Source organism: Hyla sarda, chromosome 1 (assembly GCF_029499605.1).
Source record: "Hyla sarda isolate aHylSar1 chromosome 1, aHylSar1.hap1, whole genome shotgun sequence".
NCBI classification, from domain to species: Eukaryota; Metazoa; Chordata; class Amphibia; order Anura; family Hylidae; genus Hyla; species Hyla sarda.
The window spans coordinates 224,180,036-224,206,152 of record NC_079189.1 but is presented as its reverse complement, the minus strand read 5'-3'; the positions used below and the strand labels follow the sequence as shown (position 1 = coordinate 224,206,152).

At 43.5% G+C, this 26,117-nt stretch overlaps 1 protein-coding gene across 1 annotated transcript in view; it reads left to right on the top strand.

Moving 5' to 3' along the window:
- Positions 1-1,676: 1,676 nt before the first annotated feature.
- The window catches only part of LOC130364892 (neuronal acetylcholine receptor subunit alpha-7-like), a 191,326-nt gene continuing 166,885 nt past the window's right edge, over positions 1,677-26,117 (top strand). Inside the window, exon 1 of the mRNA XM_056568819.1 lies at positions 1,677-2,175. Coding sequence (XP_056424794.1) covers positions 2,097-2,175 — 79 coding nt within the window. The 5' untranslated portion in view covers positions 1,677-2,096. The remainder of the gene's footprint in view (positions 2,176-26,117) is intronic.

Below are 26,117 nucleotides of genomic sequence, written 5' to 3'. Positions count from 1 at the left end.
GATATTTATATAAGATTCATGTGCATTTATCTGTATCCATCTTAAAAATTTTCAGTTTTTCTCCTTCTTTCTTCCCCTCCCAATACAATGAGTTTATATGAGAACTTGATCTGTATTTGCATACCCCGTTAATTCTGGTCAGTAATTAGCTATCCATATATTAACCACCCCCGTAATTCCATCTTGGGACGAAATGTCCCTTTCCCTTCATTACACTGATTACTGCAGCGGCTAAAATTATATTTATATAATTATACTTATATATCTAAATATATACACTATATGAATGTTCCTTGGCCCATATATGGCTAGTATTAGCACTGGTGTTTGCCACAGTGTTTTCCATCCACATTGCTGCCCGCTCTGGAGTTTGCGAAGACAGCTAGTAGGTCCCTCCGCCCACAGTTGACAGCCACGGCGGTGCGACTTGTTTCCCCCGCCATAACATACCACGAACACCAAAAGTCCATCAACTCACTGTTTGGATAAAAGTATGAAAATACCCCCTGACCCCAGAAGGTCTCCCATCTCGACCACGGCCGCTCCCGTGAATGTCCACAGAGATCGACTTCTTCATTCATGTAGAGCGCGCACCCACTGAAGCGCTGTAATGTAGAAACTGACCCGGACAATGATTGTCCTCAAGAGCCCAGCTTCCGAGTGATACTGACAATTACATTGGAAAACACTAAATGTTCTAACACTCTGTGTACCATCACGTATTCATTTTTATTATGTTTTTTAGAATGTAAGAATCAATGTTTAATTTGTATTGTTGTCAAGGTTTTCATAGGATATAATTATGTGATTATGTGAAATGATTTTCGCGGGCTTTGACGTGTATATAAGACACGTAAGAATGCACCACCAATCAGAACTTGACGAAGAGGCACCCCCTTTTGGACCGGGGGATTTTTGCATCTCCACGTCATTTCTACAGTACCACAGACCGTCCTCCCTTGGTGGATCACAGGATCGGTGCAGGCTGCACTCCTCCACAGCTTTCTTCTTCCCCAGGTGTGGGAATCAAGCGACATTAGGTGTTGTGCTCTAAGTACAACACCTTAAGGTGAGTGGAAAATCTATCTTCACCTATTTCACCCCTGTCAAAAATAATACTGTGCTTAGATGCGCACGGGTCTGTTCCGTTTTTGTCTTTGCATTCGCTAATGCAGACCAAAGAGACCACGAAAGTTAGCTCAAAGTAAAAAGTCATTAAGTGCAATTTTGATGCAGTTTATTTACCGTCTGAATGCGAGTGGAATCAGAAGAGAAGTGAAGTATATCATAAATATTTTACTTTTATTTGTGACCTTCAGCATGGCAGAAACGATTTCAATCATATTGACCCACACCACAGAATAAAAAAGAACATGTCCGTTTTACCGTAAAGTGCACTGCATAAAAAAATGAAATACACAAAAGGTGCAGAATGGTGGTTTTCTTTTCAATTTCCCACCATAAATAATATTTATTTTTGGTTACGCCATACATTTTATGGTAAGCTGAAAGATATCATTAAAAAATAAAATTGGTTGCACAAAAAACAAGCCCTCATATGGTTTATGGGGTGCCCTGAACCAAACTTGTAAATTAGAATGGCATTGTTCGCCTAACTAGTGGTTATATAGTCCCACTGCTGACCCAGCTGAAGACCAACTATATACACAGCAGAGCAAGTGGAGTGCAGATCTGGTAGGTGCTTAAGCTGCTTTATGCTCCACAGCTCTGAGCATCCCTCACCCCCCCTAGTCCTCCACATGCATGTTGTGTATGCACAGTGCAGAAAATCACTATCCCTCTATACACTGAGAAATATTTGGTCTCTGGCTTCCCTTTTTCTCCCATTTTTCTGTAGCAGATAATAGATGAGTAGATTCCAGCACTATCCCTGCACTGTATTCTGCTCAGTCAGGATGTAGCAACATCTGGAAGTTTATGTCACCTGTGGGATACAATGTTTTATTGCTGCTATTGCTTTTTCAATGAAGATGTTTTATTTGGACAACAGCTAAAAGAGTCTATTTCGGATTTGTGTGAAGCCAGCCTGTGATTTGTATTCCCATCTGTCTCGCTGGACCTAGTGTAATTGTACAATGCTATCAGAAAAGTGTCTGAGGTTCCTAGCTTATGGTTTCTATCTATGGATATTTTTATTTCTGACCTTCCTTAGAGGTAAGTGGTTATTCTTAATTTTAATAACATATTCACTGTATGAAATAGTCTTATTATACAGAGTACATTTCTGTTTTTACTGTTTGTTGCGCATAGTGAGAACTCATTGTGTTAACATATTTCCGAATGTTTACTGGCAGTCCTATGGAAACCAGAGGCAACACATTGTGATATCACAGCAGAATATGCTAAAAAACTAATCTACTTATCTGTCTCTATGTATTTATCTATGACATTTAAATTAATAAATTCTCCCTTTCTCACCTTGTTGTTTTGTTTTACTATTGTTTGGACACATAGACAATTTGCATAGGTGTTTGTTTGCCTCTTCTTTTTCTTCTCATTATATATATATGTATATATATATATATATATATATATATATATATATATATATAGAAAAGCACAGCAGTCCTGCAATAAAGTGCATAAAAGTGTATTTATTAGCTCACATAGCAGCACATATTTGCTGCTATGTGAGCTAATAAATCCACTTTTTTGCACTTTATTGGAGGACTGCTGCGCGTTTCTATTTTTATATTTCTTGGACTTTGATCGAGGAAAGCCTCAAAATATTTAACGCTTGGCTATGTAGCTAGACTTTTAATCAAAAGGAAGAGTGAGATTGTGAACCTGCTGTATGGAGCTCCAGTGAGAGCACGTCTGGAATACTGTGTCCAGTTCTGGAGACCTCACATACAAAAATCATTGATAGAATAGATAAAGTCCAAAACAAAACTACAAAAATGGTGAAGAGACTTAAGCATAAACATATCAAGAAAGACAGAACTAAATCTGTATAGTCTGTATAATATGTATCGAAAGAAGGGAAGGGGGGGGGTTGCATGATCAAAATCTTTATATATGTTATAGGGTTAAATGACAAGGACAAGATAGGGGCATCTGAAGCAGTGTGAGAAATGATATTTTACTGAAAAAGTAGAAGAAACTCCCAGCAGATGATTTATCTGGAATGAACATATATTTAGCCTTAGAACCAGGGCTGCAGGAGAGCGTGGGAACAGAGTTCCTGCACTTTTCCCACAGAGGGGACACCGTTCCCATTAGCAGGAGTCCTGCAGGACCCGCCCTTGAGTGAAAATCTTGGGTGAGTTTCCTCACTTTTTTCCCCAGAACTTGACCCCTGCTTAGAACAAAAATAAAATAAAGGCAGACTAGATAGACCAGTTGGCCTTTTTCTGCCAACAATCATATTTTAATCTGTCAGCCTGCTTCTATAGCTATATAACATTGTTTAGATTCTTATCATTTATAAATATTATATTTTTCTGTTTAACAGACTGATTATCTGTGTTCTGTCTTTCCATGTGTTTTAGGTCATGTTTAAAGGTTTCATTACACTTGCTAAAGTTATGAACTGTTACGAACAACCCATGTAACTGATGTAGATATTTATGTTGGTGCTGTATAAAATATTATTATAAGAGGGGATATGTACATTTTATTTATATATTGCTTGGAACACACTCTCCCGCTATGATGTCATCGCGGCAGTGGTATCCTGCCTTAGTAAGCGGCCTGTCACTACTGAGACTATCTTGGAAGTAGAAAGCAAAGTGAAGGGTGGGGGGAAAAAATGATGTCATAGCGGGAGCTGCAGGGGATGTCGGTAAGTGAGTATGTTTTTTTATTTTTACAGTGGCTAAAGTAAAATAGGAAATGTTCCTCATAATACATCAAATGTTAGATATACATATATCATGATCATAATTCACTATTGCTCAGTATACTTAAAAATTCATGTATCTACATAAAGTATCCAGGTGCAGTCAGACTGAATAATAATTAAATGGGCGGGGACAGGGGCACTCATACTGTCCATATCAGCATAACAATAAAGATGCTGCTCCAAGGGGCATACGGTGTACAAACTGGAAGTGACGTCTGGTAACTGTCAAAGGTCGGCCCGTAATCAGGCAACCAGTAAGCATCTGGATGCGCATATGTACAGAGAGAGTAAGGCTGGGTTCACACCACGTTTTCTTAAATACGGTTCCCGTATACGGTTTGGAGGAGAGGGGCGGGGCTTAATCGCGGCGCCCGCACTCAGCCGTATTCGGGAACCGTATTTAATGCAAGTCTATTAGCCGACCGGAGTGAACCGCAGCCTGCAGTCGGCTTCGTTTTCGGCCGTATGCGGTTTCCCGACCGCAGGCAAAAACATGGGCGACCACCTTTTTGCCTGCGGTCGGGAAACCGCATACGGACGAAAACGAAGCCGACCGGAGGCTGCGGTTCACTCCGGTCGGCTCATAGACTTGCATTAAATACGGTTCCCGAATACAGCTGAGTGCGGGCGCCGCGATTAAGCCCCGCCCCTCTCCTCCAAACCGTATACGGGAACCGTATTTAAGAAAACGTGGTGTGAACCCAGCCTAAGCGACTCAAGCGCCATCTTAGAACTGGGCATAGGGTGCGTGGCAATCTCCCAGTTACTGCTTAATGCACAGTGTGTGACAGGATTGTTGCGTGAGACACACACCAGGCTAAAAACCCCAGCATTCCCAGATCACCGCTAAACAGCTATCTGAAGCACCAGGGGTGCAGCATAGGGCTTTTGGAAATTTTATTACTAAATATATTACAAGGTATAGAGCCAGAAGTGGAACATTCCTCCAGAAGCCCTATGGTGCTTCAGATATCTGCTGTTCAGCTGTGGCCCTATGTGGCCATATAAGCTCACATGGTTGTATCATTCATTGCCTGAAAATGTCTGGGTTAGCCAGCTGAAACATTGCCTTACACAATTGTGTGAATGAAGACCAAACTTTTTTGTCACCATATTACTGCCTATTTAATTGCTAGATAGATAGATAGCAGCACATCCAAAAAAGAAAATTTAAATTAAATAATGAAGATGGGTGCACGCATGTATAGGACTGCAGTTACCAAGTCCAACACAATAGTAAACGGATAAATGCAGCACACCAAGCCGGTGAAATCAAAAGTGGTTGTTTACTCCATAATGTAAAGACAGACAAAGTTTCACTTTGCCATTAGTTACATCACATTGAGTTACATATAATAATGTTTACATTCTAACAAACATAATTTTGTGCATCCATGTGTACACGGTGCATATATATATATATATATATATATATATATATATATATATATGTAGACTGTCTGCGATTAAGCACTTAGGTGCGAAACGCGTCAGCCATTGTCCTCTGTCAAGTGACTTCTGTTGGATTATCCAAATAAAGGCAAGCTTTTACCTGCAAGCCTAGCGCCGGACAATCCTTTCTTTTATTGTTGTACAAGGCCGAGGGCGGGACCGGCGTGTCCTTGTGCAGGTGTTCCAGAGGCTGATCGGGGTAGAGAGCGGTACAAGAAATTGCTACCATATATATATATATATATATATATATATATATATATATACAGAGAAGAGGGAGAACAGCACTGGGCCCCAGCTGTTTAGTGCAGGTGATCACCCGGATAACCAGTCCAGTATACCGATATCCACATAGAAATTGGTCACAGCACAGAAGCAGCAGACTCCAAAGTAAAGCAAGCTGTTGTCTTTTTATTTGTATTTATTTGGTAACAAATAAAAAGACAACAGCTTGCTTTACTTTGGAGTCTGCTGCATATATATATATATATATATATATATATATGTATAACTATATTGTACAGTGGGGGGAAAAGTATTTAGTCAGCCACCAATAGTGCAAGTTCTCCCACTTAAAAAGATGAGAGAGGCCTGTAATTTTCATCATATGTATACCTCAACTATGAGAGACAGAATGGGGGGGGGGGGGGGGGGGGGAGAATACAGGAAATCACATTGTAGAATTTCTAATAAATTAATTGGTAAATTTTTCAGTAAAATAAGTATTTGGTCACCTACAAACAAGCAAGATTTCTGGCTCTCACAGACCTGTAACTTGTTCTTTAAGAGTCTACTCTGTCCTCCACTTCTTACCTGTATTAATGGCACCTGTTTGAATAGGCAAGCAGCCCGGTGTGAAGAAATCAACTGTGGGAGCAATTATTAGAAAATGGAAGACATACAAGACCACTGATAATCTCCCTCAATCTGGGGTTCCATGCAAGATCTTGTGTCAAAATGATCACAAGAACAGTGAGCAAAAATCCAAGAACCACACAAGGACCTAGTGAATGACCTGCAAAGAGCTGGGACCAAAGTAACAAAGGCTACCATCAGTAACACACTACGCCACCAGGGACTCAAATCATGCAGTGCCAGACGTGTCCCCCTGCTTAAGCCAGTACATGTCCGGGCCCATCTGAAGTTTGCTAGAGAGAATTTGGATGATCCAGAAGAGAATTGGGAGAATGTCATATGGTCAGATGAAACCAAAGTAGAACTTTTTGATAAAAACTCAATTTGTTCTGTTTGGAGGAGAAAGAATGCTGAGTTGCATCCAAAGAACACCATACCTACTTGTGAAGCATGGGGGTGGAAACATCACGCTTTGGGGCTGTTTTTCTGCAAAGGGACCAAGACAATTCATCAGTGTAAAGAAATAATGAATGGGGATTTTGAGTGAAAACCTCCTACCATCAGCAAGGGCATTGAACATGAAACATGGCTGGGTCTTTCAGCATGACAATGATCCCAAACACACTGCCCGGGCAATGAAGGAGTGGCTTCGTAATTTCATGGTCCTGGAGTGGCCTAGCTAGTCTCCAGATCTCAACCCCATAGAAAACCTTTGGAGGGAGTCGAAAGTCCATGTTGCCCAGCGACAGCCCCAAAACATCACTGCTCTAGAGAAGATCTGCATGGAGGAATGGCCCAAAATACCAGCAACAGTGTGTGAAATCCTTGTGAAGTCTTAGAGAAAACGTTTTGTTATTGACCAAATACCTATTTTCCACCATAATTTGCAAATAAATTCTTAAAAAATCAGACAATGTGATTTTATGCATGTTTTTTCCTCATTATGTTGAGATACCTATGATGAAAATTACAGGCCTCTCTCATATTTTTTAAGTGGGAGAACTAGCACAATTGGTGGCTGACTAAATATTTTTTTTCCCACTGTATATGGGGACGTTTTATGTATTATGTTTATTAGAATGTAAACATTATTATATATGCAACTTAATGTGATGTTACTAATGATTAGTTTTGAGCGGCATAGGCCATGTTCGAATTCGCGATATTTCACGAATATATGGACGAATATTCGTCATATATTCGCTAAATTCGCATATTTGTAATATTCACGTTTTATTTTCGCATAAGAGAAAAATTCGCATATCCGAAAATTTGCATATGCGGAAATTACCATATGCGAAAATTACCATAAGCGAAAATTCGCATATGCGAAAATTTGTACGCCAGTCTCACACAGTAGTATTAGAGCCTTCTTTACACCACACAAGCTGGAAGAAGAGAGGGATGATCACTGTGATGTGTACTGTGAAAAAAAACCAAAAAAGAATATTCGTAATTTCGAATATATAGTGCTATATTGGCAAATTCGTGAATATGCGATATTCGCAAATAAAATTCGCATTGCGAATATTCGCGAGCAACACTACTAATGATTAGGGGATGTGTATACAAACCCCTCACCCACCACTTGAATTCACTTGAAAAAGGTAGTGTTGGGCTACTGAAACGTTGTGTTTACATAATGGAATAAACCCCCCACTTTTGATTTCATCCGCTTGGTGTGCTGCATTTATCCATTAACCTGTTCAGGACCCTAGACGTACGCCTACGTCATAACACCCTGGTTCTTAAGGACCCATGACGTAGGCGTACGTCATGGAGAATTACGGCCCCCGCCGTGTGCCGGGCGGGGATCGGCCCGGGATGCCTGCTGAAATCATTCAGCAGGCATCCCGTGCAAACGCCCAGGAGGGTCATCAGACCCCCGCCATGTCGGTGATCGCGGCAAGTGTGAATTCACACTTGCGATTTGCGCGATTCTGGGTCATTACAGGTTTATGGTGACCCGGAATATAAGGGGGATCGCGGTTGTCTAAGACACCTACGATCCCCCTGAAGGGATAGGAGTGAGGAGGTAGGGGTGCCACCCTTCCTATCCCTGCTATTGGTGGTCTAGATGCGACCACCAATAGCAGATCGGGGGCGGGGGGGGTTAATTTTCGTTTTCCCCGTCCTGCCCACCCACAATAGGCGGGGCAGAACAGGGAAATGACGGGGACCGGCTCCGAAGATCCATTTACCCATCCGGGTGGGCGACGGAGGCTGCGGGCGACGGAGATCGGCGGGCGGCGATGTCGTGCTGATGGATCGTACGGAAGCCGGTGAGTTGCCTAGCAACATCTGGAGGGTACAGTTTGAGACCACTATACGGTGGTCTCTAACTGTAGCCTTCCAGATGTTGCAAAACTACAACTCCCAGCATGCCCAGACAGCTGTTTGGGCATGCTGGAATATGTAGTTTTGCAACAGCTGGAGGGCTACAGTTAGAGACCACTATACAATGGCCTCTAAACTATATCCCTCCAGATCTTGCAAAACTACAACTCCTAGCATGCCCAAACAGCTGTTTTCTGTCTGGGCATGCTGGGATTTGTAGTTTTGCAACAGCTGGAGGACCACAGTTTGGAGATCACTTTGCAGTGTTCTCTAAAACTGTAGCCCTCCAGATGTTGCAAAACTTCAAATACCAGCATGCACAGACAGCAAACAGCTGTCTCAGCATGCTGGGAGTTGTAGTTGTGTACCTCCAGCTATTGCATAACTACATCTCCCAGTATGCCCTTCGGCGATCAGTACATGCTGGGAGTTGTAGTTTTGCAACAGCTGGAGGCACACTGGTTGGAAAATACTGAGTTAGGTAACAGAACCTAACTGAAGGTTTTCCAACCAGTGTGCCTCCAGCTGTTGCAAAAGTACAACTCCCAGCATGCAAGGTCTGTCAGTACATGCTGGGAGTTGTAGTTTTGAAACAGCTGGAGGTTTGCCCCCCATGTGAATGTACAGGGTACATTCACACGGGCAGGTTTACAGTAAGTTTCCTGCTTCAAGTTTGGGCTGCGGCAAATTTTTCGCCGCAGCGCAAACTCACTGTAACACGCTAGTGCGAATGTACTCTAAAAACATTACACTACACTACACTACACTAACACATAATAGAGGGTAAAACACAACATATACACCCCTTATACTGTCCCCCCCCCCCCCCCAATAAAAATGAAAAACGTATTGTATGGCAGTGTTTCCAAACGGAGCCTCCAGCTGTTGCAAAACAACAACTCCCAGAATTTCCATGCTCTGCAGACGCACAACAAGGCTCAGGAGTGAGAGTGCACTATGTACATTTGAGGCCTAAATTGGTGATTTGCACAGGGGTGGCTGATTTTACAGCTGTTCTGACATAAACGCAAAAAAAGAAATACCCACATGTGACCCCATTTTGGAAACTACACCCCTCATGGAATGTAATAAGGGGTACAGTGAGCATTTACGCCCCACAGGTGTCTGACAGATTTTTGCAACAGTGGTCCGTGAAAATTAAAAATGTAATTTTTCATTTGCACAGCCCACTGTTCCAAAGATCTGTCAAACGCCAGTGGGGTGTAAATACTCACTGCACCCCTTATTAAATTCTGTGAGGGGTGTAGTTTCCAAAATGGGTTCACATGTGGGGGGGTCCACTGTTCTGGCACCACGGGGGGCTTTGTAAACGCACATAGCCCCTGACTTCCATTCCAAACAATTTTTTTTCCCAAAAGCTCAATGGCGCTCCTTCTCTTCTGAGCATTGTAGTGCGCCAGCAGAGCACTTGACGTCCACACATGGGGTATTTCCATACTCAGAAGAGATGAGGTTACAAATTTTGGGGGGCATTTTTTCCTATTACCCCTTGTAAAAAAAATGTAATTTGAGCGAAAACTAGCATTTTTGTGAAAAAAAAAATCATTTACACATCCAACTTTAACGAAAAGTCGTCAAACACCTGTGGGGTGTTAAGGCTCACTGGACATATTGTTACGTGCCTTGAGGGGGGTAGTTTCCAAAATAGTATGCCATGTGTTTTTTTTTTTTTTTTGCTGTCCTAAATGTGACATGCCCCCCAAAAACCATTTCAGAAAAACTCACTCTCCATAATCCCACTGTCGCTCCTTCCCTTCTGAGCCCTCTACTGCGCCCGCCGAACACTTGACATACACATATGAGGTATTTTCTTACTCAAGAGAAATTGGGTTACACATTTTAGGAAGATTTCTCTTCTTTAAAGGCCCTTCAAATCCACTTCAAAACTGAACTGGTCCCTGAAAAATTTCGATTTTGAAAATTTTGTGAAAAATTGGAAAATTGCTACTATACTTTGAAGCCCTCTGATGTCTTCCAAAAGTAAAAACATGTCAACTTTATGATGCAAACGTAAAGTAGACATATTGTATATGTGAATCAATATATCATTTATTTGGAATATTAATTTTCCTTATAAGCAGAGAGCTTCAAAGTTAAAAAAATGAAACATTTTCTATTTTTTCATCAAATTTTGGAATTTTTCACCAAGAAATGATGCAAGTATCGACAAAATGTTACCACTAACATAAAGTAGAATATGTCACAAAAAAACAATCTCGAATCAGAATGAAAGGTTAAAGCATCCCAGAGTTATTAATGCTTAGTGACAGTGGTCAGATGTGCAAAAAAATGCCGGGTCCTACAGTGAAAATTGTCTGGGTCCTTAAGGGGTTAAGTAGATAAATAGACATATTAAAGATAGATAGATGGATATAAAGACATATAATAGCTAGAAAGATAGATATGAGATAGATAGATAGATATGTAGATAGATATTCCTTACGTAGTGGTACAGTAAAGTTTCCCTTAGTGGACACCTCCCAATAGGGTCAGTAAAACAAAGGAGATAGAAAAAACCAGCGCTCAGAGAATACACAATGCTCTAAAAATAGAAGATACATTTCAAAGTGCCACTCACTTCACCAGGGGGATATGGAAAAAAGGATAGAACCTTCATCCAAAGAATACCCCCCTATCCACGATAGCTTTAATGGGAGATCCTAAGATCCATACAGGGCACACCAGATCCAGTGGGTTTAGTTATATTCTTTACTCGTGACGCGTTTCAAAGGTCAATAAAAAACCTTCTTCATCAGGCTCCCAATAGGGGACACCTCCCAACTGCGAACAGTCTTTTATTCTCCGGCAGACTCCCATAAGACTTAATGTACTTGCACCCTCCAAATAGGGGACAATCCCAATAATGGAGACTGACACACCCAATAGGGGACAAAACACTCCCAATAGGAGACAAAACACTCCCAATAGGGTACAACCAGGCTTATGTGCTGGCCCTACCTTGTACACAAGGCCGCCGTCGGGAGTACAACCAATACCCCAGTAAGGGGCCCAGGCCCCCACTGCACCTCCCAACAGTAGCCCCAGCACAGAAGCAGAAGACCACTGTTTAAACAGTCTCCACATGTAAAGAAGAAAGGAAAATACGAGGGCACTCACGGTACTTCGTTCCAAGCAGGGTTTCTTTGTTCAGGTTGCGAGTAGACACATTTTCTGGCGGGGCACCAGGAGCAAGCGTGTGGGACAATACCTGAGGAAGTGCCGGGATCGGCACGAAATAGCCCCACACACTTGCTCTTGGTGCCCCGCCAGAACATGTGTCTACTCGCAACCTTAGTATAGAAACCCTGCTTGGAACGAAGTACCGTGAGCGCCCTCATATTTTCCTTTCTTCTTTACATGTTTAGATTGCCGTATCTCTATACGAGTTGTGCACCTGGTGAAGTTGCTAATGACAGTAGCCGTTACCATATTGCTGCACCAGCCGAGTAAGCCTACGAGCACCAGTCCTAGTATCTGTGTCTTTTGTCCGCTCTTTAAACAGTGGTCTGCTTCTGTAAATCTGCCGGCTACATCATTTGCAGCCCCCCCTCCCAATCCCCTTGTGCGAAGACATCACTCCTGTACCATTTCTTTCCCCCCTTTATCCCACCTGTGCAATTTCATCCCCCTTTACCCCACTTTATTCCCCCTGTGCTAAATATTCCCCCCTTACCCTTTGTGCCACACCACGTTTCCCCTTCCCTCCTCCTCCTGCTGTTCTTAACTGGCCAGCAAGCTCAGGTGCAGGGGCTCTCAGTGGGTATGACAGTCTCCTGACATCCTCTGCATTGCACTCACTGAGAGTCTGTGAGCAGCAGCGGCTGCCATCAGTGTAGAGTGACGCTCCTGACGTCACTCGTCAGTGCCCACAGCACCCACTGCTGCTCTCAGTAAGTGCAGCGTAGAGGACATCAGGAGAATGTCAAATCTGCTAAAGGCGGTATGAAATGGCACAGGGGCATATGAAATGGCACGGGGGGGGGTAAAGAGGGGGTGATGAATTTGCACAGAGGGGTAATGAAATGGCACAGGGAGTGGCAATGAGGGGGTGATGAATTTGCACGGAGGGTAATAAAGGAGGAATGAAATGGCACAGGGCGGATCAAGAGGAAATTATGTGGCACAGGGGCTAACGAGGGGAGGATTTGACATAGGGTATAAGGTTCAAGGGGGGAGGAATGAAGTGGCATGGAGGGATCAAGCGGGGGAATAAAATGGCACGGGGGGGATTAAATGGTACAGGGAGGTAGGTGATAAGGGTTAATTAAACAGCACTGGGAGATTCTACTGTAATATCACTTTTGATTGTACAATCAAAATATATACAGTGTGCGCTGAGAGGGACTTAACTAGTAATGAAGCATACCTGAGTTATGTCAGCGTTCTTAGGCTGTAAGACTGAGGTAGAAAAAGCTGGTGGCTATTCTCTGTGTTGTCATGCAGTGTATGGATATTGCACAGATGATACTGCAAAGAGGGAGGAACAGTAGTAATAACTGGTTACTGTGCAAAGGTAAAGATATAAATAGTAATGCTGGACAGTAATCGGAAGTATACCTCTATGTATAGACAAGCAGGGCTGATGATGATGATGATACTAATGACAAGTAGCGCAGTATTGCGGCAGAAAACAGCCCGGTCACATGAACTGTGAGAGGGAATTGATCCTGTATTATGAAAGGCAGTAGTACAATTGCACCGCAAATGGTACTAAAAGTTCCAAAGATGTCCGAGTTAGTACCTGTTTCCGTTGAAGAAGTTCCTGCTGGGAGATCCAGTGGCGTTAATCCTGTGGCGTGTGTGCATGTTACGCCTAGCGCTCCGGGTCCCCGCTCCTCCCCGGAGCGCGTACGGCGTCTCTCTCTCCGCAGCGCCCCGGTCAGTCCCGCTGACCGGGAGCGCTGCACTGTCATGGCCGTCGGGGATGCGATTCGCACAGCGGGACGCGCCCGCTCGCGAATCGCATCCCAGGTCACTTACCCGTTCCCGTCCCCTGCTGTCATGTGCTGGCGCGCGCGGCTCCGCTCTCTAGGGCGCGCGCGCGCCAGCTCCCTGAGACTTAAAGGGCCAGTGCACCAATGATTGGTGCCTGGCCTAATTAGCTTAATTGGCTTCCACCTGCTCCCTGGCTATATCTGATCTCCTCCCTTGCACTCCCTGGCCGGATCTTGTTGCCTTGTGCCAGTGAAAGCGTTTTGTGTGTCCAAAGCCTGTGTACCAGAACTTCTGCTATCCACCCTGACTACGAACCTTGCCGCCTGCCCCCGACCTTCTGCTACGTCCGACCTTGCTTCTGTCTACTCCCTTGTACCGCGCCTATCTTCAGCAGTCAGAGAGGTTGAGCCGTTGCTAGTGGATACGACCTGGTCACTACCGCCGCAGCAAGACCATCCCGCTTTGCGGCGGGCTCTGGTGAAAACCAGTAGTGACTTAGAACCGGTCCACTAGCACGGTCCTCGCCAATCCCTCTCTGGCACAGAGGATCCACCTCCTGCCAGCCGGCATCGTGACAGTAGATCCGGCCATGGATCCCGCTGAGGTCCCTCTGCCTTATATCTCTGATATCACCACGGTGGTCACCCAGCAATCCCGACAGATCGCCCATCTAACCCACCAGCTGTCGGAAGTGTCCACCATGGTGCAGCAACTTCAGTCGCAACTTCTGCCTCTGCTACAGCAGCAACCATCTCCTCCGCCAGCTCCTGCACCCCTTCCGCAGCGAGTGGCCACTCCTAGCCTCCGCCTGTCCTTGCCGGACAAATTTAATGGGGACTCTAAGTTTTGCCGTGGCTTTCTTTCGCAATGTTCCCTGCACTTGGAGATGATGTCGGACCAGTTTCCTACTGAAAGGTCTAAGGTGGCTTTCGTAGTCAGCCTTCTGTCTGGAAAAGCCCTGTCATGGGCCACACCGCTCTGGGACCGCAATGACCCCGTCACTGCCTCTGTACACTCCTTCTTCTCGGAAATTCGAAGTGTCTTTGAGGAACCTGCCCGAGCCTCTTCTGCTGAGACTGCCCTGCTGAACCTGGTCCAGGGTAATTCTTCCGTTGGCGAGTACGCCATACAATTCCGTACTCTTGCTTCTGAACTATCCTGGAATAATGAGGCCCTCTGCGCGACCTTTAAAAAAGGCCTATCCAGCAACATTAAAGATGTTCTGGCCGCACGAGAAACTCCTGCTAACCTGCATGAACTCATTCATCTAGCCACTCGCATTGACATGCGTTTTTCTGAGAGGCATCAAGAGCTCCGCCAGGAAAAAGACTTAGATCTCTGGACACCTCTCCCACAGTCTCCATTGCAATCTGCGCCTAGGCCTCCCGCCGAGGAGGCCATGCAAGTGGATCGGTCTCGCCTGACCCTGGAAGAGAGGAATCGCCGTAGGGAAGAGAATCTTTGTCTGTACTGTGCCAGTACCGAACATTTTTTGGTGGATTGCCCTATCCGTCCTCCACGTCTGGGAAACGCACGCTCGCACCCAGCTCTCGTGGGTGTGGCGTCTCTTGATGCTAAGTCGGCTTCTCCACGTCTCACGGTGCCTGTACGGATTTCTCCTTCAGCCAGCTCTTCCCTCTCAGCCGTGGCCTGCCTGGACTCTGGTGCCTCTGGGAATTTTATTCGGGAGTCCTTGGTGAATAAATTCCGCATCCCGGTGACCCGTCTCGTCAAGCCACTCCACATTTCCGCGGTCAACGGAGCCAGGTTGGATTGCACCGTGCGTTACCGCACGGAGCCCCTTCTAATGTGCATCGGAACTCATCACGAAAAAATTGAGTTTTTGGTCCTCTCCAATTGCACTTCCGAAATTCTCCTTGGACTACCTTGGCTTCAACACCATTCCCCAACCCTGGATTGGTCCACAGGGGAGATCAAGAGCTGGGGTACCTCTTGCTTCAAGGACTGCCTTAAACCTGTTCCCAGTACTCCCTGCCGTGACCCTGTGGTTCCCCCTGTATCCGGTCTCCCTAAGGTCTTTATGGACTCTGCCTGCCATAAGAAGTGCCTCTCCCCCCCTCCCAGTCCAGTCAGGCAAGCCTCGGTGCCTCCTCATGGCCCTCGTCCTGGTGTCACACTGCCCCGTGCCAGGCCTCGCCCTCTGCCCTCCCTCCCCATTCCCACTCCTGCTGTACTGCCTGCCGTTGAGGAATCCCTCCATCCTTTCCCGGTGTCCTCATCCCAGGGGAGGCAGTTACCGGACAAAGAGAAGGGGAGACCTAAGGGGGGGGGTACTGTTACGCCTAGCGCTCCGAGTCCCCGCTCCTCCCCGGAGCGCGTATGGCGTCTCTCTCTCTGCAGCGCCCCGGTCGGTCCCGCTGACCGGGAGCGCTGCACTGTCATGGCCGTCGGGGATGCGATTCGCACAGCGGGACGCGCCCGTTCGCGAATCGCATCCCAGGTCACTTACCCGTTCCCGTCCCCTGCTGTCATGTGCTGGCGCGCGCGGCTCCGCTCTCTAGGGCGCGCGCGCGCCAGCTCCCTGAGACTTAAAGGGCCAGTGCACCAATGATTGGTGCCTGACCCAATTAGCTTAATTGGCTTCCACCTGCTCCCTGGCTATATCTGATCTCCTCCCTTGCACTCCCTGGCCGGATCTTGTTGCCTTGTGCCAGTGAAAGCGTTTTGTGTGTCCAAAGCCTGTGTACCAGAACTTCTGCTATCCACCCTGACTACGAACCTTGCCGCCTGCCCCCGACCTTCTGCTACGTCCGACCTTGCTTCTGTCTACTCCCTTGTACCGCGCCTATCTTCAGCAGTCAGAGAGGTTGAGCCGTTGCTAGTGGATACGACCTGGTCACTACCGCCGCAACAAGACCATCCCGCTTTGCGGCGGGCTCTGGTGAAAACCAGTAGTGACTTAGAACCGGTCCACTAGCACGGTCCTCGCCAATCCCTCTCTGGCACAGAGGATCCACCTCCTGCCAGCCGGCATCGTGACAGTGCAGTGGGAGTATCGCCCCGGCTGGTGGCGTCTCTACCATGCTGCTGTCGGCTTCCGGGTTGCTGGATGTTCCTAGCAATAGTGACGTCACTATGGTGGCTGTGGAAGTCCAAAAATGCTCTCAACGCATTTCGGAAAAACAAACGGTTTCCTTCCTCGGGAGTGCGCATTTTGGGTACACTGGTCTCTTTTATATAGCCTACACAGTACACACATCATAAGTTAACTCTTTTCTGTCTGGAAGCATGAGAATAAGATTTTTCCATGCCTCCCAGAGATAAGAATGGATGCATCTCTTATGTTTCTTATTCCTGCAGGAATCCATGCAGTTCAAAATCAACATTTAATCCGTGGGGGATGAGTGAATCAAAATAAAAAAATCCATTTTGATTCTGTTTTAGATAATTCGGCGATGTAGTTGCCTCCCCTCCAATGGGGGGCAACTTTTTCCAATCTGAAAAATGGGGATCCTGTGATGGACATATTATGTATATTTTTTATAATGGGTTGACAAAGGATGTCCCTCATAGCCACTCTTGATGTTGTAGATGTGTTCTTTTATTCTCATACTCAGCTGTCTTTTTGTGCGGCCAATATACATTTTTCTACAGGGGCAACATATAGCATAAATGACCCCTTTACTCTTGCAGTGAATGTGTTCTCTAATTTTATATTGGGTTTCTTCCCATTTATTTTCCACTTCTAGTTTAGGTGTACAAGTATTCATTGTTTTGCAGGCAGTACACTGTTTGCACGGGTAAAAGCCTTTTTTCATTGGGAGAATATTTACAGATAAGTCAGTTCTTACATTCCCACTTTTTGTTATTTGTTTTGCCGTGGGCGTTATTTGGTTGCCAACATTGTTTGCCCTTTTGTGTACAAAAGAGGGAAAACGTGGGATACGGTCTCCTATTATTTTGTCATTGAATAGGAGGTTCCAGTGGTGTTTGATGATTTTGCGGAACTGGAAGCTCTATTTGGAGTATTGGGTGATGATGGGGATTTTGATTTCTGGATTCAGAGTTTGTACTGTAAGGTTTGGGTTTGTTTCTGTAGTTTTAGAGATGAGGGGATCCCTATTAATCAAGCAGACTTCCTGTTGTGTTTTGTTTAGTAATGATGTTTGGTATCCTTTACTAATAAATTTGTCTTTTAGCAGGGATGCTTCTTGGTCATACTGTTCAAATTGTGAGCAGCTCCTGCGTAGTGGTAAAAATTGGCTGCGAGGGAGGTTTTGAAGCCAAATTGGAAAATGGCAGCTATCTATGTGGATGAAGCTATTGCTGTCGGTTGGCTTGCTATAGGTATGAGTGTGGATCTGGTTATCAATAATATTGATGTTCAAGTCTAAAAAATTGACAGAGGTCTGACTTTGTGATGAGGTAAACTTTAAAAAGAAATAATTTTTATTAATGTTATTTAAAAATAGTGTCAGACTCTCTGATCCTCTTTCCCAAATAAAAAGCACATCATCTATAAATCTCCGCCATAGGACGAGACCCACGCAAAGGTGGCCCTCTGGGTAAATATTGGTTTCCTCCCAGAGGGACACATATAAGTTGGAATAACTGGGCGCGAAACTCGTCCCCATGGTGGTACCCCATTTCTGGTTAAAAAAGGTATCTTCATATTTAAAATAGTTGTGCTCAAGGATGAAGCTAATACAGTCCCCAATGTATTGGATCTGTGCTTCTGGCATATTGCCTGCTTTTCTTAAAAAATGTTCTGATGCCTGTCTGCCTTTTTGATGCTCAACTATCGTGTAGAGCGAAGTAATGTCACAGGTTACTATAATAAAATGATCCTTCCATTTGATGGTGCGTAAAATTTCCAACACATGTGCCGTGTCCTTGAGGTAGGCCGGTAACTGTGTAACACAAGGTTGTAAGTGGGTATCTATATACTTGGACAGGTTAGCTGTTAGGCAACCTATTCCCTAAACTATTGGTCATCCGGGAGGGTTCTGCAGGGTCTTGTGGATTTTAGGGTTTTGATAAAAAATGGGAATTCTAGGTGTTGGTGTTGTGATGAACTCCGCTTCCTGTTTAGAAAGAATGCCCTTCTGTGTAACCATTTTTAATAGTTGGTCTATTTCCTTCCAATATCTGACTGTGGGGTCATTTCTTAGTGGGACATAGGTTTTCGTGTCCCCCAACAAGCGTAAACATTCCCCATGATACATGTCATAATCCAGGATAACCACGCTCCCCACCCTTATTGGCTGGACGAATGATTATGTTATGATTGGCCTGTAAGGATTTTATGGCCCTCTGTGGTTAAGTTTTGTTTCTGATATTTGGAGAGAAAAAATTTCTTAGGTCATTCCTGACCATGCTCTCAAAAGCATGCATGGCTTCAGAATATTCGTTATGTGGGAAAAACGTAGATTTCTTTTTAAGAGTGGTGGGTTTGTAAGTGGTGCAGGTAGGTGATTTAGGGTGAATTTGAGGGTTTTTCATGAAGAACTTCTTCAATGTGAGATTCCTCATGAACTTCTTTAGGCCTATGTAGCCCTCTATTTATTTAAAGTGCTTGTTGGTGCGAATTTCAGGCCTTTCTGTATTAGTTTTTCTTCTCCTGAAGATAAAGCATGTTTACTTAGGTTATAAATTTTTTTGTGTTGCTCTGGTTGTTGTGTGTTTTCTTCTGAGTTTGGTTTTGTCTTTTTGTCTGTACCTCGCTTTCCTTTTGATTTACTGATTTTTTATGCATATTAGGGAGTTTAGATGTTTTGTCTGCTTTTGATTGTGTTTACAGGTAATTACGCTCTGGAGTGAGTGCAGTACAGTATTCGTTCATTTAGAAAGATTTTGAGCCATTTTTCCCAATAGGGGACATCTCTTAATAGCGGGCACTTTTTTGTTTCCAGTGAGTGTCCACTATTGGGAGATTCTACTGTATAAACAATCACAAACTATATTTTATCTGTGTTTTACATGTGCCCTTGCATTTTTATGTACCCCCTTAGTCCCTTTACAATTCTTTATAAATTAATATTATTCTAAACACACCTTGGGGCACAAGTGCAAAATGGTGCAGTTTGTATATGGCATGTGCCCAATTCCTGCACATATGTAAATCTTACCATCCGTGTATTGTACTCTATAAAGAAAAATTGTACAATGCATAATGGTTTGAACTCTAAGCTAACACTGCCTTGTATAAGTATTGTTGCATGCAATTTATAAATTTGGCTCAGTTTTGGGACAAATCAGAGTACACCCAGTCAGCCATGAAGACAACATGCAGGCCAGACTGCCAGATGCTCTGTAAATATGGCGTAGGTCTGCTTGTCTATTTGTATGTCTGTCTGAGACAGATTTTATCAATTTGCCCATAGTGTTATAATAGCATACAGTTTACCAGAATTTCTTATAAAATCATCAGCAGAATAGGATATTTTTAGCTATGATGTCCAAACAATTGTATCATTCAGTGCTCTAATGATATTGCTTCATAGCACTTACTTGGTTGTTTCATAATGTGTTACTAATAATTTGCATGACATTAAAGGGGTTATTCAGCCATATAAAAATTATCTTCAGAATAGGCCATCAATATTAGAGCTGTGGGGTTATTACTTCCAGCACCCTTGCTTATCTGTATGAAAGGGTAACATAGCTCATGCCACTTTAAATAGATGATCAGCAAGGATCTGACCCCCAGCAATTTCATATTGATAGGCTATCCTAAGATAATGCCATTATTTTTCAAGTCTGGATAACCCTTCTAAATTGCAGTGATTCAACCTACAAGTGGCCTACACGGGATGAGTTATTAGCTTCCATTCAGACTGTGATCTTTATGAGGTAATCCCTTTATTGTTGACTAGCTTTTGCCCGCGGATTCACTCGTGTTAAATTTGGGGTAACATAGAAAATAATTCAGCTTTCTAGGTCCAGGGGTTTAGGCTGGGCGTTGATGAGTCAGTGAGTCAGGCCTTCTCTGACTCTGAGTACGGCTGTCATCAGAGCCGCACTTAAGGTGCTGTTTGCACAAAATGACAGAATGGAGACCAAGCTATACTAAAAGGTCCCTGATGATATTAGCTATTGAAACGCGTTGGACCCTGTAAATCTGGATGCCAGGGACTATACACCCTAGAACATGCCAGTATTGTGGTTTCTTCTGTGAATGCTATCCTGTATTCAAGCTACAGAAAGGGCCGATACAACCTGTATCTAGCAAGACCCGACCACAGCCTCAGAGCAACTCAGCTAAGTACTCTATTCACACTCACACTGATAATAGATGTGGATTTGTTCATATGCAGCGCTAATACCAACTAAAGGCACTATTCACACATGAGATGCACGTTTGATATATCTTGGACAGTGGAACATTTCTGTATACCTATCCTTAATATATGTTTGGCTATCAGCTGCTGGATCATCTACTCAGTGTGAAATAAGAATAAAACATATGCTGTGAAAATACTGCTATCAAGTGCCACCTATAACGATATATGCAGCCAGTGCAGCAGCGCTGTTGCCTAGGGTTACTGCACTACTACGACTCTATGATCTATCATATTAAGTGCAGCCATCTGCTTTACAATTACTTGTGAAAACGGTTGCCCTTGGTGATTGCAAAATAAGATGAAGGAGTGTGTTATCATATACTGAAGCTGTGTGTGCGGAGTCTGCTACTGCATCCTCTGAGTGCTATGCATGTGGACATGCTTTTGTGATTCATATTGTCTACATTTAGAGACACTTCAAGAACATTACTCTAGCGACTTACCTGTACTAGTGTGAGATGCTCTGCAACATAATGTGAACTGCCACATAGAGACGTGTAACGTTACTAATCAATTGGAACAGATGTGGGCCCACTACTGATGAGCGGATACTGTTCAGTGAATGTCTCGTTATTTAAATGTTACACAGATGCGGAGTGTCTGTTGAGATACATAGAAGGATTTGCTAGTTGGTGGCACTCTGAATCGGAGGTATACATTGAATGTGCATGAGCTGTTCACGTGGTTGGTGTGCGCACGGATGTCGCTCCTGCAGTCATCAGTAGAGTTTGGCCGTGCATGGTCAATATTTGATGACGCAGCTGAGCCGCACTGTGTGTACGGTACCTCTTGACAGCGTGCACTTTATATGTTACTCTGAACCAGATGCGGTAATTTGTCTACTTACAATAAGCGTATTTGATGATTAGTATGCTTTATATGTACTTTAGACCTGATGAGGAGTTATCGTGCATGGGTGACACTATGTTGTGTACATGCTGATGAGCCCTCATCTGTGCAATTTTTCGTATATCCCACATGCGCTACCGCATAGTAGGGATATCGAGTCATATGTGCACTAATATATATTTTTTGTGTAATCTGGTTGCGGCTTTTTTCTACATTTTTTCTAGTACTTTTTAAATTTACCTGTTAATAAAATAAATATTTTTAAGGTTCCCTTTTTGGTCAGAATTGTTGTGTATATATATATATATATATATATATATATATGTATATATATATATATATATATATATATATATATATAATAAAATAAAACGAATCTGTTTGGACATCTTTACATCTACAGAGGCTTCGAGCTCCCTACTTGATGTCACCATTTTCTTCCTCGTTGAAATCATTCCTGTTAATATCTGCATATGTTTTTATCCCTCATTAGAAATGCTGAGACAACATGGGCCTAGGCAGTCATGAATTGCAATATTCTTTCCAGTAGCATAGGGCAGGAATCTGACAACAGTATGAAGGGTAGCAAGACAGCAGCAGAGTCACCAAAGTGGTAGACTTTATAAGTTCAACAAAGCGCTGTGTCACCATCGTAAAACATAATTTCTCTGCTGCCAACACTTTTCTGGAACCAAAGAACCAGAGGTTTAGAGGGTAATGAAAGCCTGCGATAGAAAAATGCTGTTTGTAAAAATTAGATGCAATTTGTGAATATAAGGGACGAGAGAGAGTTTAGTGGTCTATGCTTATAATATGCCAGGTTATTGCAACTGGTGGTACCTAATAAAAGACGACTTTTACATGTCTCCATTTATAGGGGTACTCCTGCGGAAAACTTTTTTTTTTCTAAATCAATTGGTGCCAGAAAGTTAAACAGATTTGTAAATGATTTCTATTAAAAAATCTTAATCCTTCCAATACATTTTATGGGCTGTATACTACAGAGGAAATGCTTTTCTTTTTGGATTTCTCTGATGTCATGACCACAGTGTTCTCTGCTGACCTCTGCTGTCCATTTTAGGAACTGTCCAATACTTGCTATGGGGATTTTCTCCTGCTCTGGACAGATCCAAAAAATGGACAGCAGAGGTCAGCAGAGAGCACTGTGGTCGTGATATCAGAGAAATCCAAAAAGAAAAGCATTTCTTCTGTAGTATATATCCCCTAAAAAGTACTGGAAGGATTAAGTTTTTTTAATAGAAGTAATTTACAAATCTGTTTAACTTTCTGGCACCAGTCCCCTTTAAGGACTCATAGTCAGTCTTCTAGTAATGGTTTCAATACTCAGGATTAGGTGTATCACTGTTACAATTCTAACCCAAGAAAGTTAATTTTATGGCTGGCCATACACATACTGTAAAATAATGGTCGTTGGCTGGTAAATTACAAGCAAGTGATTGTTCACTATGGCTGGTGGTAAACCTATGTCTGCCAAAAGTGTAATCTGCCTTGCTGGATTTTTTTAGTTGACTGCGAATGAAATAAACACAGTGTTTGACCCAATCAATTAATATTGCTTGATCATTCACCACTGTACACAAGTTCACTGTAGGTTTTTGATTTAAAACTGACTGTGATCTGCTAGTTTATAAATCTCTTGTAAATCTCTGGCATGTTGTGGCCAATCAAAGTCTTATGTATATGTTTGATGTTTGTCGTTTTCTTACCAATTTTTTAAATTTATGAAAATGTCATAAAGTCATGAGCGGTAGAGCAGCCCAGAAAATTTGGGACTGTGAGACACCTTGTTCCTTGTTTTTGTCACTCTTTTTAACACGGCTCCTCCTAACCCTAATGTTTATGATTCATATGCAGCACACTTGAACTTTAGTGAATTTCTGAACATCTTTATAGAACATTTTTTATAAATAGAACAAAAGTGACTGCAACCAAAATTAAAGACACATTACCCTTTCCGCAAATAAATCTGAAATATTGTATACGTTGTAATAAACTGAACTAGAGTAATATACTCTACTATAGAACTCTTTTTAATACGTAATGACTCTGTTTATTATTCTATGTACTTTTATTTTCTTATTCTCAAATATCTGTTTTAAAGAAAAATTCTTTAATAAAAAAAAAACAGTTATAAAAAAAAAAGAACTATCACGTGTCTATAATCATATCTATAACCAAGTTATATTACCTTCTAGAGTCAAGAAAAGTTTGGTGGCAACACATCAACTAAAGTGTATACAGAAGTACAGGGTAAGGTTTGGTGCTGGGGATGGAGTCTAGGAAAGCTGAGTGTCTGTTGTGGGGGATGGGACTCAGCTTTCTTGAACACTAGATTCCACACAGCAAATCACACATATGCTTACAATATCAGCCTCTTATACACTTATCCCTCACAGTATTAGCCCCAAATACTTATCCCCCACAGTATTGGCCTCCATGTACTTATGCCCCACAGTATTACCCCCAAATACTTATGCCCCACAGTATTAACCCCCAAATACTTACATCTTCACAATATTAGTCACTCATTCACTTAATCCCCCACACTATCAGACCCTTATAAAGGCATCCCTAACAGTATTAGCCCCTCATACACTTACATCCTTCCAGTATGAGCCCCTCATTCACGGTTCCCCCCTCCCCCCCACATTACCAGCCACTCATAGATAGCTCTCCCGAAATTATAGGGTTCCGCACAGGTTGGGTCCTTTAACCCCTTAAGGACACAGCCCACATAGCACTTTACATCCACATATGGAGTATTTCCATACTCATAAGAAATGGTGTTACAAATTTTGGGGGGCCTTTTTTCCTACTTTCCCTTGCGAAAATGAAAAATGTAGGGTAACACCAGCATTTTTGTGAATTTTTTTTTTCCCATCCAACTTTAACGAAAATTTTTCAAACACCTGTGTGGTGTTAAGGCTCACTATACCCTTGTTATGTTCTGTGAGGGGAATAGTTTCCAAAATGGAGTCACACGTGGGTATTTATTGTTTTTGCATTTATGTCAGAACCGCAGTAAAATCTGCCACCCCTGTGCAAATCACCAATTTAGGCCTCAAATGTACATAGTGCGCTCTCACTCCTGAGCCTTGTTTTGCGTCCGCAGATCATTTTACGTTCACATGTGGGGTATTTCCGTACTCAGGAGAAATTGTGTTACAAATTTTGGGGATCTTTTTTCCTTTTACCTCTTGTGAAAATGGGGCAACACCAGCATGTTAGTGTACATTTTTTGTTTTGTTTTTTACACTAATAGGCTGGTGTTGACCCCAACTTTTCCCTTTCATAAGGGGTAAAAGGGAAAAAAAAAGCCCACCAAATTCGTAATGCAATTGCTCCCGAGTATGAAAATACCCCATATGTGGCCCTAAACTGTGGCTCTAAAATGCTAGGGTACATTCACACGGGTGGGGGTTTATGGTGAGTTTCCCGCTAGGAGTTTGCACTGCGGCGGAAAATTTGCCACAGCACAAACTTGAAGCAGGAAACTCCTTGTAAACCCGCCCGTGTGAATGTACCCTGTACCCTGTTGCAAAACTACAACTCCGAGCATGTACTGATTGCCGAAGGGCATTCTGGGAGATGTAGTTATGCAACAGCTGGAGACACACAACAACTCCCAGCATGCCAAGACAGCCATTTGCTCTTCGTGCATGCTGAGAATTGTAGTTTTGCAAGATCTAGAGGACCATAGTTTAGAGACCACTGCACAGTGATCTCTAAATGGTAGCCCTCCAAATATTGCAAAACTACAAATCCCAGCATGCCCAAACAGCAAGCAGCTGTCTGGGCATGCTGGGAGTTGTAGTTTTGCAGGGCTACAGTTTAGAGGCCCCTGTATAGTAACCCTGAAGACCTGCAGGGATGGTTTAACTGTGTCTTGGACTCGCCCTGTCCTCGTTGGTATAGAACAGTGGTGGGCAACCTTTTTTTTCAACTGAGCTAAATCTTGCCAAAACCCTTATTGCCTGCCATGTGCCCCTCATATATAATGCCCCCCTGACATGTGCCCCTTATATATAATACCCCATGTCCTGTGCCCCTCCCAATATAATGCCCCCCTGACATGTGCCCCTCACTTATAATGCCCCCTGTCATGTGCCCCCACATATAATTCCCCCTGACATGTGCCCCTCACATATACCGTATATGCCGGCGTATAAGACGACTGGGCGTATAAGACGACCCCCAACTTTCACAGTTAAAATATAGAGTTTGGGATATACTCGCAGTATAAGACTACCCCTCCTACCGTGATGTACGGTACCTTGTAGTCCCCCCCCATTAGGTAGGCAGTATAGTTCCCCCCCATATTAGGTAGGCAGCATGTTCCCCCACAATAGTAGGTAGCTCCCCCACATTAGGTCAGCAGTTCCCCCACAATAGTAGACAGCTCCCCCACATTAGGTCAGCAGCTCCCCCACATTAGGTCAGCAGCTCCCCCACAATAGTAGGCAGCTCCCCCACAATTG